General features: G+C 46.7%; 1 protein-coding gene across 1 annotated transcript; it reads right to left on the reverse strand.

The window, feature by feature from the left end:
* Window positions 1-432: 432 nt before the first annotated feature.
* On the reverse strand, window positions 433-14,119 carry LOC131573754 (epithelial membrane protein 1-like). Its single transcript, XM_058827981.1, has 5 exons — window positions 13,952-14,119; window positions 2,721-2,840; window positions 1,901-2,003; window positions 1,656-1,796; window positions 433-1,050 (listed from the first exon to the last, which is right to left on the reverse strand). Exons 2-5 carry the CDS (start codon window positions 2,796-2,798, stop codon window positions 887-889), a joined length of 486 nt encoding a protein of 161 aa, XP_058683964.1. The 5' UTR covers window positions 2,799-2,840; window positions 13,952-14,119; the 3' UTR covers window positions 433-886.
* Window positions 14,120-18,241: the final 4,122 nt, after the last annotated feature.

Consider the following 18,241-nt stretch of genomic DNA (forward strand, 5'->3'; position numbering starts at 1 on the left):
GACAATGTTGGAAAAAAACCCTGCCTACAGATAAGGACTTGTCTCAGTAAGGATCTGTGATGCAGCAGTGCTGTTACCATGTTCTGGAGTTGAACAGATTATTTTAGTGTAGACACACAGATGGTTCCTTCCCTGCATGTGTACCACTGAGCAACTGCATCCTCTGTAATTAAGAACCCCTGTATATCTTTATCCCTACACTTTCTCTCTCTGTCTTCCTCTCTCTCCATCATCTATGCCTGTATATTTGCCACTCCTACTTGCATCTTATTCAATCATGGGAATATCAAATAGAAAACAGAAGAGCAAAAAAATTTTCTGCCTTATTTCTGTAGATATTTTAATACAAAATTAATCTGATTTCTATTTTTTCCTCAATTTAATGTCTTTAATGTTCACTTATGTGCATATATATATATATATATATATATATTTAAAAATGTAACAAAAGGCCCATCCCATTGTATCAGTGGAGAAATAAAGGGGTCATAATCCTCATTGCCCAACCCACAAGGCACACTCAAACGTAAGTGAGAAGGGCTCTAGGAAGGGAAAAAGATACAGCCCTTGTTTTTGTGGTGCCCTTTAGTCATCCCTGCTGAGCTTGAAGCTTTGTGAAGGTATGGCACAACTTTGCAGAAAAGGAGAAGAGCTGTTTTGGGTCACTTGCAGATTTCTAGCCCCAGAAGTGCTAGATCAGTAGGAGCTGTTTCTCCCTCTCTTTGGCGAAGGAGTTTCTGAGGATTCTAGCTTTGTTATTGATTTTTCTGTGGTGGCAGTGGTGGTGATGGTGGCTGCTTTTGTCTATTGGCCCAACAGTTCTCTCAGCAGAGTAATTCTTCCCCACTCCCAGTAGCCAACCCTCTCCCCTGGACACCCATCAGCCTTATTTTTTTCTAAGAACAAGGTAGAGGATGCCAATGATGAAACTGAAGCAAAAGCAGATCCAGGCTAATATGAAGCAGTAGCCATGGTGAGGATTTGTGTAGTACACCATCGTGCCTGGGAGCCGAGCTGTGTAAATGGAGACTGCAATAAGGATGCACATCCCTGTAGGAAGGAAGAAGGAAAACAGAGTTGGAAAGCGCACAGAAACCAGCATTGCCGCAAGACTTCTGAAATACTGCTGTCCCCTGAGATTGTAATGCATGTCTTGTGCCATATGAGAGAGGAGCTGCTGCCCATTAGGCTTATTTGTGGAGGATTTCTTTTGCAGCTGTGATGACATAAGACACTTGGGGCTTGTTTAGTGGGTGCCATGAGGAATAAACCTTTGTTAGGAGGAAATCAGTAATAAGATCTGACGACATTTTGGTGCTACGTGTTGAATCCCATGTGCAGTAGCTGTCTAACTGTTTATTCCCCTGCTCCCCCCAAACACTTGAATCCTTTTTATTGTCTTTCAAAGGTATTTTGCAAAACCCACTGGGATTTCTTAATGAAAATCCGGAAATACTTTCATTACATACAGAAAAAAAAAATCCCAACCCAACACTTTCCAATTCCCCAGTGCTTTGTTTTGTAACAAAAATTGGGCCACTGGAAACATTTAGCTGGCTGACAACCTCCCCTGATGACCATATGTGGCTACTTGTGTTCACAGAGGCAGTGGGATGCACACGTTGCCGTGGCAGGGTGTGCAGGTGCATACTCACAGCAAACCAGCATGACGGCTCCGGTCATGTAGAAACGTTTGCCTTTTTCCAGGGTGAACAGCTGGATAATGAACAGGACGAGCCCCACAACGGAGAAAATGATCGAGAGGATCATAAAGGCTTGCACGGCTTTGAGGGAAGCTGTCAAAACACAGAGAATAGATTGGCGAAGGTCAGGACTCAGTCTTGGCACTGCTCATCAATGTCCCGTGATTCACCACGACAAAAGTGCGGATGGAACTTACCCTCATCTTGACTGCTAACTGGCAGCTGAGTGCAGGTCCTGTTGCAAAGCAGCCAGAGTCCTGTTGAGATCGTTCCAACGTTGGAAGAACTCACCATCCAAACCTGAAACAGGATAGAACGGTTGTGTCAAGGGGCAGGAAAGCTTCTTTGCTCTTCTGTCAGACTAAACTGTAAAGTGAGCACAAGTAGCCCAACTGCTCAAAAATGTCGGCACGAGTGGGTTGCAGTGAGCACCTGGACAGGTGAGATTTGGCACTGGCTTCCAGTGCCAGGAGTCATTTGGTCTGAGCAAAACACCGTGAAGTCTGTTCCAATCACCACGTAGAAATCTCCCAGGTCTTCCTGGCCCTCCTCCTGTGCGAGACGGCCGAGGGTCACGGCCGGCCAGGAGGGTGTGAGGGGCCCCCAAAATTCGCTCTGACGGCGGGCGGGGGGCGCGGGGACCCCGGCAGTGCCGCCAGGGGTCCCCCTCGGCCCAGATTTCCCCGGGCCCCGCCGCGCCCCGTGGCACGGAGGAACAGCCCAGCCGCCGGCTGAGGGAACAGTGCCGAACCCCCGGGCCCGACCTGCAGCCTCCCTGATGAAGGGTGTTGAGGTGCTGCTGGCTCTGGGGAGGTGACAGACAGAGGTTGCCTCCTGTTCCGTCCCGGCTGCCTTCCTGCTCCCTGAGCGCACCCATCACTGTTTCATCTCTCGCCATGACCGTGAGGGGATGTTCCTCATCCTCACCTGAGCGCCCACCCCCTGATCCACCGTATCTAAGGCTGGCTGCCACTGCAGGAGATGACAGCCACGTCTTGTCCAGGGCAGTCTACTTACGTTGGCAATGGTGGAGACAAAGAGCATGATGACAGTGGCGATGTGAACCACAAAGATACCAGCCAGTAGCACCAACATCTTGGGACTCTCTTCTGGGTGGTGTCACCGACACTGAGAGCTCTGAGGGAGAGCAAGAACAGAGGAAGGATATGAAGGGAAGGGCTGAGTCAAAGAACAGCATTACCATAAGCTTTGTTTACATGCAAAAACCCAGGCTGATCCGAGGTTCACCCTGGAAATGTGGAATCACCAAAAAAAAGCCTCTAAAAAGTTTGTCAAAATCTACTCAAGAGGTTAAATAGAGCCTGAAGATTAAGGAACCAATATGGGAGGAGATGTAGAGCATGGATAGATAACTTGAGGGCATTTTAAAAAAAGCCTGAATATATACACAGGTTGCTTAAATTGATGTGTGTTAATGTAAAGTAAAAATGTCATACTCCAGGCCTGCGTTCTAGGATGAGGAGTTTTTGCCCATGGAACTCACAGAGGCCAGGAAAGAGTTTTCTCTTCCTGTTCTCCTCTGGTGTCTCAGCCTCTTCCAGCTGGTCTGGGTCATGGACAGGTGGTATGGAATGGGGGACTGTGGGCTCCTTGGTGCCTCAGCTGTCGAGTAGTTGTGGAGAATGAGCCAGAGGGGTGGCCACTACTCTGTAGACCACTCCTTTAAGTGAAGAGTAACCAGAACAGAAATGCTGTGACATTTTCTGGAGCTGGGGAAGATGTCCAGGTTTGAAATGAAAACTGCCTGTTTCCCTTTTAAAACCTGAGGCATGCAGGTCACTTTATTAATGCAGCAAGATTCTGTTGTGATGCAAATTCCTCTTTAGTTTGTTTTGGGTATTTTTACCCCTGTACCCTGCAAACTTTTACTTTTTTAAGATTTCCTGTCATTGATGAACATGTGATTGGAAAGAGAGGGAAATGTTCTTTAGAAAGCTTGCATGACACGGTTTGTCAAGACTGATGGCTTCTCACTTGAAAATGTGAAATACAAGGAACAAATCTAAGCTGTGAGAATGAGTGCAGACAATTCACACAAATCAAGTGAGTGTACTTCAGGCAGAAGCATTTACTGAATCCACTCTGTGACCAGTAAACTTCCTAGAAAGTTTGACAGGGTTGTGTTGCTTTTTCCCTCAGTAGTGCTGGTACTGAAGAGCAGTATCAAGCATGTGATTAATGTTAGCTGTCAAGTTATTTTGGTCCAGGTGACTCAGGTAATGTCTGATGCTGTCACCATTTGTACAGGGTGAGCAACACTGTCATGAAACAACACACTTATACTTTATGATGTCTTTCACACAAACTGTGACAAAAGGCTTTGTAAAGTCCCGTTCATGTGGGTTTTCTCACTTGATGACTCCACCTACTCCACTACTCTCTTTCCTCTCATTGTGGCCATGAGTGGGAGTGTATTCCTGTAAAATGCTGCAGCTGTTCCTGGCACTCCTTTGGATACAGTTTCCCAAACCACAGTGGGCAGGGCAGGCTTCTCCATCAGTGGCACTTTGGCCAGTTCAGCATTAGCTGATGACCAGGAAGAATTGCTTGAGTTTAGGATCTCATGGAACCAGTTCTCTTATGTCACTGCTCCCACCCAAACAACGCTACTCTTTAGTAAAACAGATTAGGTTTGGTGACTAGTCCCATCTCCTCAGCAAATCTTGTCTACTATGGGGTTTCCTTCACCTGGAGAACTCTAAGCCCTGACTTGCTGAATGTGGGCCAGGTTTTCTTGTCTGCTTTGGGGTGTCCTAGCAAACTCATGCTCTAGAGCTTGATTTTGGCTGGATGGCCCTGTGACTGTGACCCCTCTTGTCACCGTACCACCTGTAGTGATGATCTTGGAGAAAGCACAGCCTCCTTAGGACTTTCCCTCTGACTGTAGTGACATACACTTAGGATGTCAGCACTGCTAAAAGACAGGTTCTCAACAGTATATGCAGGCTACCACATGAACATACTTGACCAAAGAGTTAAGCCCCTTCTTTCCATGGACTGTAAAAGGAACGAGGGTTTCAAAATGCTGGATGGCAACTGATACCCATATCACCACTGCAACTCAAACTGAGGAACTATTGCTGTTGCCATGACTAAGTACCATATCTGCAGCAAACTCCTGAGTCAAATCTTCCTGTCCCTTTGACTATTTCTCTTTTTGTTTTCTTTCTTTGTTTTTCTTTTTCTTTTTATTTTTTTATTATTATTATTATTTTGTTTTTTAACCTTGGTTCTTACACAAACTGTAACAAGTGCTCTTTACACTATAGGGTACTGGCAAGCATAAACAAAACTCTGACAAATTTGCCTGCTCTGAAATCTGCCTTTACTGAACAGTAGCTAAACTTTTTTCGTTCTTAGATGAATGTATCTTTCCATGGCCTCTTTAAAATCTCATTCAGCACTTTTTTTTTCCTTATCATTTTTTAGGACCTTCAAATAAAGCTTTCTACTTGAAAGATAAAAAAAACCTACTTTCATGGCATCATAAAGACTAGAACAGTTCTTTTAAATGCATCTTTTGTTTGCATTCAGAAATGAAAATGAAGGATAAATGTTACTTTACAATGTAAAAAAGAAACCAACCCAAAATTATGACCTCACACCCAGGACTTTGACCAATACTCTAAGAAAAAACTGAAATCCTTTATTCCCTTTGCTTTTTCTGCCTGTTCTAGCACTGCAGGAGCGCAGTGTTAGTTCAGGTGCTTTCAGTGCACCTACTTCCTGAGAACGTCAGCACCTCTCCCTGAATACTCACGCTATCAAATGCAAACTCCCCCAGGGGATATGTGCTCACGGCTTAGTTTTGATTCTTTGTGAGTTAAAGCACAAGCCTCCCTCTGTATTCATTTGCTTTCCCCTTTCTTCATCTCTCTCTGCCTGTTAAATAAAACACGAGAGAACGATCCCAGAGGAGCCGTGGGTGAAGGAATGGCACTGAAATAGATTCACTTCTGTCTCTGATGCTATGGTGTGGACTTTTCCTCCCATTAGACAGAGAAACTGGCAGAGTGTCAGGGACTGACAGGATACCGTTTCCATTTGTTAAGTGTGAGACATCTTTCTCCACTACAGGGTGGGGTCACATTGCTGGAGCAATAGGACAAAATTGCATGCAAATGCCTTTTCTTCCATTGCCTTCCTAAACTGCAGCTGCATTTGGAGTTCCTCAGGCTCTTCTTGGGCTATGAGTCAGTCTTAGCCTTCCTAGAGCCGCCAGTTTTTTCCACTGACTCACCCCAAAGCTCTCAAACCCCACAATAATTTAACCCTGAAAGACTGAGTGCCCAGGACACTGTCAGTTTTAGGACTGCTTCTCAAGAACCAGTCAAGCAAACAATTTGTGAATCTTCCCCAAGTATATTTCAGAGGAGAGAGCCTGATTAAGCCAAGAAACAAAGGAATGAGATATAACAGTAGGACCACTGAGCTAGGGCAGGCTGATGGGAAAGTGAATGTCATGCACCTGCTCAGCAGCCCGCATGAGTCAAGAGAAGATCTTGTGCTGATAACAGTGGACTGACTTCCCTTTTCATGGGTGATGGATGAAGAGAAATAACAAGCCACACCAACAGTAAGCACAAATAAGAATTACCATAGGAGCCTTCAGTACAAAAAAAACCTGCAGAGAAGCATGACAGACTCTTTGTTGTGTAGAGACTATTTCCCCGACCATGCAGGAGTACACATACTGGAGAACAACACACAGCTCTGCTGCACCCCAGTTCAAGTGCAAGCAGGCTGGTACTATCTATTGAAAACTAAGACAAAGTCTTCTCATGCAGGCAGATTGTTGCCACCCATATCACCCCTCTGTCTACTGAAGTGTTTTGGATCCTTCTGTCTGAGGGCAATACTGAGAAGTGAGTCCTTGCCCCTGGTTTGCTTCTTAGCAAAGGATCAGGATGGAATGTGAAGTGCCACTTGGAGATACGATAAAGGCCAGTGGTATAGTTTCTCAAATATAGGGAGTGAATTACTCAAGAGAGTAAGCCGGATTAGGTAGAGGTTCTTTGCTTCTGACAGAAAGTGCATTGCGGTGAAAGGACTAGAGGGTAAGTGTACAGGATTTTTCTGCAGGAACAATGGGGTTGTTTCGGGTGAAAAATCAGGGCACTCTCAACTAAATTTGAAATATTTCAGATCTCAAGTATTCCTTAATGGTTGTACTTCATCTGACTTCCATTTCCATCTTCCTCTCTGAACTGAGGTCCCTGCTTGGGACTGCCTCTCCCAGGCTAAGCTGGTGAAGTATACTGTGAGAGATGCTGGCTGAGGTGAGAACCCAGCCAATATCCTGTAGCTCCCTAGAGTGTCCACGGAGCAGAGGACATCTAAATCACACTGCCTGTGCACACTGGTGACCTCTGACTCCTTTCAAAGTGAGTTTTTCAGCTGAAGACCCTTTACTTTGATACATTAGATTTCTCAACAATGGAAAGATGGCCTTCTGGGGAAAAAACAAATGCTTTTGGTTAGAATGTTAACAAAAATCTCCATAGATTGAAAACCACTAACACAAAAGAAATTCTGCCTTTCCCAGCTGCCACTACAGAATATAAGGCAGGCAGCAGTAAGTCACACCTGTGGTCTGACTCTCCCAGTCTCTGATGGGGATAATAGGAGGTCCAATATTTAGAGAAAGCATGTGAACTTGGCCATTGTCTGAGTGGCACAGAATCCCAGCAGGAATACTGGTCATTCAAATCAGGGCCAAAGCCACTTGGAAAGGGAGGAGAAAACTGGAGAGTAATGGACAGAAAGTAAAACTGTTTGGTATTGTTTGAGACAGCCACAAACTTCCACCTCCGTTACCAGCACATTCCTCAGTGCAAAGCCAACCCACAAATAGCAACACTGCCATACTGTTACCAGTAAGGGAAACCTCAATGTGGGATAAAACCTTCTGCAGAATTTATACATATGCCTTTCCATGGAGCTGAGGCCATCATTGCATCTTAGACCTGCTACAAGTGCACACCTTGTCCTTGTGTGGGCTATGAGCATCAGTCCTCATTGTGCCCAGAACCATTTGGAAGGATGTAAAAATGTGAATATCTCTCTGGTATTTTGGGGGCATGATGACTTTGGACATGTCACGTTGTTACTAGAAAGCTCATGACAGCTTTAAACAACAGGAAATAATCTTTTTGCATTTACCCTTTGCTCTGTCTCTTGCTTCAGATCCTGATGAATCCAGACTCCTTGCTGACTCCAGACTTTCACAAACTACTGTATGTCTGGACTGCTGTTGACAGCCTGGTTTTGGCAGACCAGCCTGACTCAATTTACAAGTTAGATGCTTTTTATAGACATGTGGATGAGTAGGCTGGTGCCTCTGGAAAGAGATTTCACATGTGTGGGATAAGGGTTGGGCATGAGGCGTGTGTGGGCACACGGAGACCTTTGGAGCCTCTGGTTTATGGCAGTGAGATTTCACGTACATGTGGGTAGTGGCTGTGATGATCACATGGGGTACAGCAAGGTTGTAAAACCAGCAGATCAATGTCAACCAAAAGGAGAGTGTAGACCAGCCTGAGGGGCTACAGCTGAAAATAAGTTAAAGTAAATAGAAGATTTTGTCTGGTTCTTGTGAAGCATTTCCTGGTGGAGTGGACTCCAAGAGATGAGTGGAACTGCCTTCCCAAGGGAGAGGGGAAACACCAGCATGGGAAAAATGTCTTATGGGATCTGACAAATTCCTCAAGAATCCACCCCTGGTGATGAACCTCCACTGACCAAGAGATGCAGAGGGGAGTCACAAAAGATGACACATAAGGGTTTTCCAGCTCTCATGCTCATGATTCATGTGAGAGCAGGGAAATATCAGAACTCCTAGGGCAGACAGTGAGAAACTGGAATTTTCTCCAGAAGAAACCACCCTCGAGCGCTCAGCCATGTGACAACATCAACTGAAACTCCAATGCTCACTTGCTAGTTGGAAAGGGAAGAGACAGCTGCCTGGGGCCTGGCAGGCAGCCAGCAGCCGCTGCTGGAGGAAAACACTATCACTCCTCACTCTAGGCACACCAAGGAAGGGCTGGGACTGATGGGCATCTAGTAAGAGGGAGGGGTGGGGAAGGGGACCCCAGAGCTAATGGAGGCACAGAAGTGTTCCTCTGCACATCCAGAGGGGCGATCTCATCCCTTGGAGCACTGCTGGGTGGTCCCTGGGTTGGTTAATTAGGCACTGGAGTTGCTGGCAGGAGCTCCAACAGGATTCTGAAATACACAAGAAACGTTTGTGGGAGGACTGACAGTCTGGGCGTTGATGTGTTGTGTGTAGGGGTGTGCATCTGCAGCTCTGTGTGGCTCCCTCTATGAATGGGAGTGCATCCATGGGTTCCCTGTGAATTCTGTGTGTGTGTGTGTGTGTCTGTGTGTGCACAACTTCTTTATGGGTGCACGGATCTATCTGTGCCACACTGGCAGTGCCCACGTGGGAGAAACTATTTGACAGCTCTGACAGGAAAGCTCAGGTTACAGAGTGGTATGAGCAAAAGTACACAGATCACTTCTGCTGGGACTTCCTGCTTTTCCTCTTTGCAACAGCCCTTAGAGGTTGAAGGACTGTGAAGTCCACATCAGCTGTGTTTTGGTTGCATTCTTGGATTAAAACTGCAGTCCTGTGTATTACATAGACAGTTTTGTCTAGACATTCCTGTTTTTCTTTTCCAAAAGAGTGTAACTCTAAAAAAGAAGTTGTGTCTTATACTGTATCTGTCTCTCAAAACTGCAAAACCTCTGAACATGCCAGTACAGACACTGAAGTCAGTGACACTCAGGCATCTAAAGAGTCTTAGCTTTTGGGTCAGTTTGCTTTCAGGGTGCCTTTGCTCCTGCAAGAAAGCTTGGAAAAGACTGTGCAGGATTCAAATGCAAAACGGTGTGGAAGCTCCTTCTTTCAACCAAAGTGCATAAGTGATGAACTGGGGGAGCATGTGTATAAAGCAGACACAGGGGGACGCTGTGCAGCCTGGAGCTGCTCAGTGCTCTGTGCAGGATGGGATAAAGGTGGTTGTGGTGTAAAATACCTCATCTGGCTTTCAGAGAGCTCCTTACACCTGTGGTGAGTACGGTATAAGCTGGCTCATGTTACATGTGGCTTTGGAGGCATCAGGAGCTGTGCTGCTGAGGGCACACCATGCTGGCTGAGTTGCAGCCGCTGGAGGCCAGCTAGCAGGTGGGTTGGCTCAGCTGCCTAAGGTGTCACAGCCCATGGATGTGCCCAGATCTCCTTCAGCAATGGATCACATTCCTGGAGCTGGTCTTCAGCAATCCTCTGACCAGCCTGCTCCAGCCTCTGAGCATTTTGCCCCCTCTTGCTCCCATGGCTGTCACTATCCTTCCCAGAGGCTTTCTGGAGCCCACACGGGGAAGATATCTCTCTGGAATGAGAAGAATGCGGACAATGGACCCAGTCATGGTGGCTGCTTTCACAACTCCCCTGTTCAGCAGACTCTGCCCTGTGAGGGCAAGAGGACAACAAAGGTCCTCACCCTGGTTTTCCTCAAATACAAACATACTGCCAGGTGGCCCCACATCACAAGAGCTAAGCCTTCAGCATGAGTCACTGTTCACCTGTGTCAGCCACTCCAGTGCTCAGAGTTCAGTGCGTTTCCTGCAGGACTGGGGATGACCTAGCCCAGATCTGTCCCCAGGCTCTCGTCATGGGTGTCTCCCCATGCCTCTGTTACAGACTAGTTTTCACAGGGTAAAGGGGATAGATCTTAATTATGATCTTGGCAAACTTGTCACTCCCTTGGGCAATGTAGGTTCTGGAGCTGAGTTGTCCTAACCTGTCCCTCCCTTCTATGACAAGGCACAGGCTATATTTGGTCTTACCAAGAGAGCAGCTTCCAGATACTCTCTGCCCTCCTGAAAACAGTTCAGGAGGAGCAGGGTGCATGAAGCTGCAAATTTGGCCAGAGTTTCCTTTGTTCACTGTCAAGCTGTTGTAGCTAAAGAGGTACTTTCCAAAACTCTCCCAGCAGCGTTTGAAGAAATCACACTCCAGATGGCAGCCCCGAGATGTGCTCCTTTGCTGCTCTGCCTGCAGTGTAATGGCAGAAAGCAGCTTAAGAGGCCCTCCAGATTTCCCTCTGGGCAGTTTATATGGGGAACTGCTGCTGCACCCTGTGCCATGCTGTGGGATGACTGCATGTGGACTGGCCCTGACAGAGGATCAATGCAGGCGTAATTGAGATGTGCTTCAGCACTTCTGTTCACTGCCACTTGTTACACCACTATGTGTTAGGCTATGAGTTAGTTATCAATCCTGGCAGGGCCATGGACAAGAGCCTCCTTTTCTGTGAATGCTGCTTTGCCTCAGCAGAAAAGACCAATGAAGTATTAAGCATCCATCTTCAGATGTGAAGATTGGAAATCCCCTTCCTTGCCCTCCCTTTTAGAGGAGTAAAAGAGCAGCTCCAGGCCTCTTACTTCTCCCTGCCTTGAAGGAAGGGAAAATAAACCTCATCTTTCAGTTTTATCTCATTAATTTTTTTGTTGGAAAACAGAAGGAAGGAAAAAAATTAGGAGTGCCATGCCTTGCAGCCTGCCTTATATTGTGCTGGGTGACAGTGCTGTCATTTCCCTATGGAAAGGTACAGGTACAGGAACCTGTTGAGATCAAAGTAATGCTATTTCTTGCCTTACAGGGCACTTGAGCATCTGAGGGCAAATTCCAGCCCACCACCTCCTTTGCCATCCATGCAGCACTTAGCGAAGGGAGCACTAAGTGAGCTGGGGGGTGAGCAAGGGGAGCCCTGCCATGGGAGGGGTGTCCCAGCAGCCAGCCGGGGATTGGGGGATCTGTGAAGCCCCGCGGGAGCCGGCAGGGCTATGGAAGCAGGCTCCCTCCCGCTTTCCCTCGCTCTGAGGAAACAGAAGAGGGAACAGGCTGAGTGCCGTGTGCGAGCCTTGTGGCTGGGAGGGTGAGGAATAGAAGATTTAGTGCTTGCAGCAAATCTCCCCATTCTCATTACAAGCAAGGCCCTGAGGTGGGTCTTTTACCAAAAACATGCTGGCTATTATCAGCAGATCTCCCAGAACTGTTTCAAAATACAACCTCTGCTCCACCCCAGACCACCAAACAGTAATTCCTGCGTGCACTTGCATCGCTCCCACACTGCAAAATTGAAAGACCACCGGCTAGGCCAGAAGGGCCGGTTTTACAAGCCCAGGGCTCGCTGTCCTCAGCAGGGTCTCACCAGGGGAGCACTAGCAGCCCTGCAGGTGAGGCACCCACTCCAAAACTTGGTGCTTCTCCGCAAAATCCCACTGCATTAATCCCTCCTGCGTTAGTGTGTCCCTGGGTGTGGCTGGACTGCGTAGCTGTCGGACATCTCCCTCGGGATGGCGTGTGCCCAGTGGAGATCCCCGCTGCCACGCAGGGACAGCAGGGATGGATGGCTCAGGCCGTGTGTCACGCCTTTGGGTGGTTAGTCACAGCTGGGAGAGCTGCCACAGAAGCCTTCTGACAGGAATTCCTTAGGTGGGTGTGCAGGGCCTCCCGGGAAGGCGCTGCATTTCAGGGGTACTTCCAGGCACTGCGGTGTTAGTAAGGTACCTCAGTTTTGATCCTTTTCTGATGCTAATCCCCAAGGGAGCAAATAGAAATAAGCTGCCTTCAAGCCCTCACTCTCTCAGTGCTACCAGTCACCAGGTGGACTGGGTAGAGGCATTTGGCTGGCTTAAATCTCAGTTATCATAGGAACAGTAGCTAAAGGGCTCCAAGTTTTCACACTTTTCATGCCCACCTCCCTTGAGTGTTTGCTCAGAAAAGAATCCCACTACATCCAGAAATGTCAAGTGGGCAGTTCCTGGGCAAATCTGCTCTCAGAGGTGCCTTGAGGTATTCAAAGCTTCTGAGTGAAAGTTGTTCTGTGGCCACAGCATTTTTTTAAAATCAATATGATTTAATTGTTAATCATATTAAATGACAACTTCCAGAAATGTTTTCTTTCCATTCTGGTCTCTGACTGCCCTGGAAACACTCACTGCCTCAGTTAGTTTCCCCACCACTCCAACACATTTATTTCTCAGTCAGGAGGCACCACTGTATGACTGACTTGCAAGCAACAGGGCCAGAGGGGACTTAAAAATTCACAAAATCCATCCTATTTCTAAAAAGTTACAGTCAGCTCAGCTTCTAGTTCATTCATATAGTAATTATCCACAGTCCTAGCCTGAGCCCCACCCATTCCTGTTCGTATTGGGCTAAATACTGTTCAGACTCTTTGAAACCCTTGAAACTGGGCAGGGGCAGGCTGAGTTCCTGCAACAGGAACCAGTGTGGTGCCAACAAACTGACTTTGCTGCACTCCCTTTCTCAGACCTCAAAAATAGTTCAGATTTGACCGCAGGATGCAAATCATAGCAGACAGATGAAACAAGAGAAATGGTGAAGAAGAGGAGGGAAAGAAGAAAGGGGTAGTTACACGGAAGAAGGCAGGTGAAAAGGGAGGAGTTGCTAGTCTCTGGAATCCTACACTTCCCATCAGTGTCTCTATCTCCTTGACACACCCTACCAGCAGACCATGGTGCTCCTAGCAATTCCCCTCACTCCCCCACTTCGCCCCGCAGTGCTCCCCACTCCATTGTCTGTGCTGCCACAGAAGGTGTAACACGCATTTCTACCCTTCACGTGGCTTTGCTCGAGAACTGGGGTTTGGCTTCAGCCTCAGGAGCCAGAACCCCTAGAAAAAGAGAGATTGTCTCCATTATAACCCAGAGTATGCACCTTTGGGGCCTCTCAGTCTTCACTTGGAATGATTGCTATTGTTTTAAATTAGAGCTTGGCAAACTAATTATGGAGGGGAGAGAGACAAGCAGAAATATTTGAGCGCCAGAAAAACTGAGCCTGCAGCCCTAATTCCAGGGAAGCATTTTTCCACATTTGTCAACAATGCTACTCCAAAAGCACAGAGCAGCTCCTGAGCGTGAGCTGGCCCAGGTTGCACGTGTCCTGGAGGTGAAAATAACATTGCTGCTGCCAGCACTTCAAGGCTGCAAGCAGGGCACCTTGCAGCGCCCCTTTGCCCCGTAACACAGCTGGATTGCAAAGCGAAAGATGAAAATTAAGGTGCGTGCCATGGCCAGCTCGAGTGCCAAGATGAAGAGAAGTGAAGAAGCAGAGGAAAAGGGCAGACTGGTGCTGCTAGGAGAAGGGAGCAGCCACTGAGGGAGAAAAGTTGGTGAGGATTTTCAAGAGCAGCTCTTACCGTGTGGGCTGGGGCCGGTGCTGGCACCTGTGGAAGAAGGAGCGTGCTGGGCTGCAGTGCCGATGTCCTGGAGTGCGGAGCTGGAGTGAAGGGGAGTGACCTGTGGTGGTTTAAGTTTCCTCCGGTGGTGTGGGAGGGTGGTGTCTTTCCACTCTGTTTTAAAGGAGTTACTATGAATCAGACTGCCTTTAAAGAGAAGGGAAAAAAAATAAAATTAATGAGCTACGCCCTGTTTTGTTGGCAGGGTGTCAAGAGTCTCTGGGAGGAAACCAGCGATTCAAAGAAATCTGTGCAGGGCTGCCTCTGACTCAGTGTGCAGCACAGAGACCGCAGCCTGGAAAAACGGCTGACGCTGATCCAGCTGAGTAAGAGAGGCCCACAACAGCATCTGTTTATAAAACTGAACTTCTGGTTGTCATAAAAAAAAAAAAAAAATTGTATAGTTACAAATGTGGCAACGGGGCTTCAACAATAAAATCACTCAAACAAACAGTGGGTTGGCAGGGGGGATCCCGGGGCTGGGTGAGTCACCGTGTCCCCTCCCCGTGCTGCATAGAGAGAAATCGCTGAGGCTGACAGCACGGGGGAATTCAAATTGGACCTGTGAGGTTGGCATGGACAAGACGTTGGGGAATATATCAAAGAATAGAGATGCTCAAAATGCAGCTCTGGCCTGGTGGTGACTCTGGAGTAATTTGGACAGATAGTGGTGGTTTGCTTCCACAGAGACAGCAGGCAGGGAAGAAGAAATAAGGAGCTTGTTAGTCACAGTTTTATGAGGTCAGCATTTCTTGCCATCTTAAAGACTTCTAAAAATAGATCCTTTACATTTGCTGAGAATTGGCTGGTGGAGTTGTCTCATAGATGCTACAGGCAAGATTGAATAGGGATGTTCTTGAGATGTGGGTGAAAGGGGAAGAAGTTTGTCGGAAAGCATCCGTGTTAAAATACGATCCGTACTGTGATAGAGTTGGCTGTCCACTACTGCAAGGAATCAACCCTGCCTTTGCAAGAGATAAGCAGGTACTGACAAAATACCTGGCAAAGGCCTTTTCCACTTTAATGAGGATGACACTGGATTGCCTTTATTTGAAAAACAAAGCTGATTCTCTTTGAAATCTACACAGATTAAAAGATCTTGATGATTTTCAGATTATTCCTTCTGTCTGTTGTTATTGATATGTGTCTGGTCTAATTTTAGACTATAGCAACCTGCTTAAAAAAGAGCTATGGATAAAACAGCAGCAAAGATGACACATATGGTGGGCAAAGACAATCCCACGGGAATTTTTCCACTCATGGAAAGTAAAGGCAGTCTTTTTTCCTCCAGGATAAAATAAGCCTAACTGTGTTTAATACCTGTGAATTAGAATGTGTTTCTTGTTGATTTATATGAATACCATATTCAGGGAAAGGAAAGTTTATTTGCTTACCCTGCAGTAGAAGTTGGCAGTTGCATTGAGCTGCACCATCCATTTCCCCTGCTGTGTTCCCCTGGCAGAGTTTATTGGAGTGAGGGATGCTCAGCTCCATACAAAATACTAGAGTGAAGGCTCCCAAAGCAAACTGTGTCGACCAGAGTTCAGCTGTGGTGAAGTATCCTGTGCCCCAGACCTGTTCACAAGTGACTGCCCACCTGCCAGGGAGCAGCTGCCTGCAATCACAGAATTGCTTACTGGGACCCCGCAGATGGAACACCTGTATCAAAAAGACACTCACGTGGGACAACAACAGTGGAGCCCCCTAAGAGGCTGGGTATGAAGTGAGACATGGTTGGCAAAGCATTATTTGTCCAGAGAGAGCAAACTAGTTTTGTGCAAACTGCCCTCTAACCTGGGAGGCCGTGACAGGCAATGGCTGATATCAGAGGCTTCACAGGGAGGCTGAGGTGTTCTGCAGCATCAGCTTCCCCACAGGAGCATTGCTTTCTAGCTCTCCATCTGGAAGTGTTGGTGCCCAGCCAGCAGAGAGGAGAAGAGTAACCGGACAGGCCACACAGGCTGTGACCGTGGCCCTGGAGGAGCACTGGTACCCTGCCAACCACTGGCTTCATCCCTGCTGCCAGACCTGTCAAGCCAGTATGAGAGGGGGTAACAGCACGTGCCAAGTGAACAAGAGTGCGGATAGATGCTCCTGTTTGGGAACAATGCTGTGTGTCAGCAAGACCATGGTTTAAGGAAGAGAGGGTGTCCTTCTCATGCCAAGGTACAATAAGGACAGGGAGAGTTCAGCTTCCATTTAGCATGTTGGTAGCTTGTTGAGATACTTCCACTTTTCATCTGGATACTGAGAAAGGGCAGAAGTGAGAGAACTTCCTACCAGTAGCTTAAGGAAGGAGAAACTTTCAAGTTGATAAGATTTAGTATGTTTTCTGTAGCTGTTTCTGTGGATGAAGGGTCAGCCCAATATGTCTTTGTGTGTGTGTGATGGAGAACCAGCTCTTACCTGCTCATCCAGAGAAGAGGCTGGTATTTGTATGTTTCTGTAGCAATTCCTTCCTTTATGGTGTGTGGTTTCCACAAGGCAGGTTGTAATAGAAAACCCATGACATGAAAAGTCTCAACATGAGATCAAAAGTCTTAAGCATGCTGCAGGTTTGACACACAAAGGCTGAATTACCTAAGATTCCCATGCCATGCTTCATGGTGTCCCTTGATTTAAGCATCACTCATTTCACAGGCTTTTCTGAGTGCCTGCAGTTTGTTAATTGGAGGTGGTCAGGTCAAAGCCATGAGAATTTCAGATGTGAGAGTCTGGATTAGCATTTCCACGGGCAATGAGAGGGTGAAGCTTTCCCACGTGTGCCATGCCTTTGCTGAAGTTCTTCCCAAACAAGCAGCTTGTAGCTGCTGTAACTCTGCTTGTTTTGCCATTCCCCACACATTTGCAGGCATTACTACTGTCTGTGAACAGTAGCCCTTGGCATTAGAGGTGAGTATCCACAGTGACATTAGATAAGACAAGCATTAAGCCTCTGCAAGCCCAGATCAAAGGAGGAATGGAGGATATGAACTGGGAAATGGAGTGTGGAGTTAGGAGTGGGGGAGGCATGGTCAGGCTTGGCTGGAAACAGATCTAGAATATATCTAGAACAGATTGTTTTTAGAGACTGGGGTTGCCAGGAGAAATAGACCATACATGATGTCTCTGCATTTTTTCTTGGGAAAGTTCTGTAACTGAGTTTCCATGCTCTCTGGGATGCTCTCGGCAAGAATTTAACTATATGCTATTTGGATGTGCTTTTCTGGCTAACTATCTGCAAACACATATTGCACATTAAGCCCCCCTCAGTCTAAACAACATATCTCTCTACCTAAAGTGTTCCTCTCTCTTACATGTGCTATTTACTCTGTGCATCATCTTGCTGGCTGGTTGCAGGACAAATGGAAGTGATGTGATGTTCGCTACTTCTACACTTGTCATGACACAGGGAAGGCAGGGTTGAGCCTCAGCTGGTGTGTGGGTTTAAAGAAATAGAAACCAGCGAGTTTCATACTGCTCTGTAGTGGTGTAACTGATCTGTTTGTGTGTGTGTTGTGGGGTTATCCACGTGATACAATAATTTGCAGAGACATCGGATACATCTCAGAGACGTATGATAAACTGCATTTGTCACACCTGACTGCAAGGCTTAAAATGTGAGCAGTCATCCACTGAGGAGAGGAAAGGGCGGTGGTTCCCTTATTTATAGCTTCACTCTGTTTTGAGGAAGCAGATATTGGAAGTCCCACCTCTGTGGTTTTTGTCATTTCTCTAATGTGTCTTGTCATGTTCCTGTTCCTCCAAGGACTGCTAGATGTCCAGTACTTAGGGTGGCTGACTTTGCAAGCTCAATAGTACAAGAAAAGGGTGGATTACAGTCAACATTGAACAGATGTAACTCTTCCTGTGCACAGTTTAGTTTTTGGGTTGGGTTGTTGTTTTCGTATTTGATTTTTTTGTGGGTTTTTTTTTCTTGTTTTGGTTTTTTTTTGTGTGTGCTTTTGTTGTGTTTTGTTTGTGCTTTATTTGTTTTTTTGTTTGTTTTGTGTTTTTTTAGTTTTGTTTTATGTCAGGGATGATCTCTGTCCTAAGTACTCTAGAACTGTATGATGAACAAAACCCACAGAAAAATCTACATATGATTTTTCCAAAATCACTGAGGGCTGCCAGGCTGACTGATCTTTGGAAAGAGCAAAACAGGTATTGAATAGAAAATGCACTGGGTTTATAGCATTTGTTTAGGCATGGCTTGTCACAAAGCTTTAACAGGTAAAAATTGGAATAGTTCCCTCCAGGACTTCAGCAGTA

Source organism: Poecile atricapillus, chromosome Z (genome assembly GCF_030490865.1).
Source record: "Poecile atricapillus isolate bPoeAtr1 chromosome Z, bPoeAtr1.hap1, whole genome shotgun sequence".
NCBI lineage: Eukaryota > Metazoa > Chordata > Aves > Passeriformes > Paridae > Poecile > Poecile atricapillus.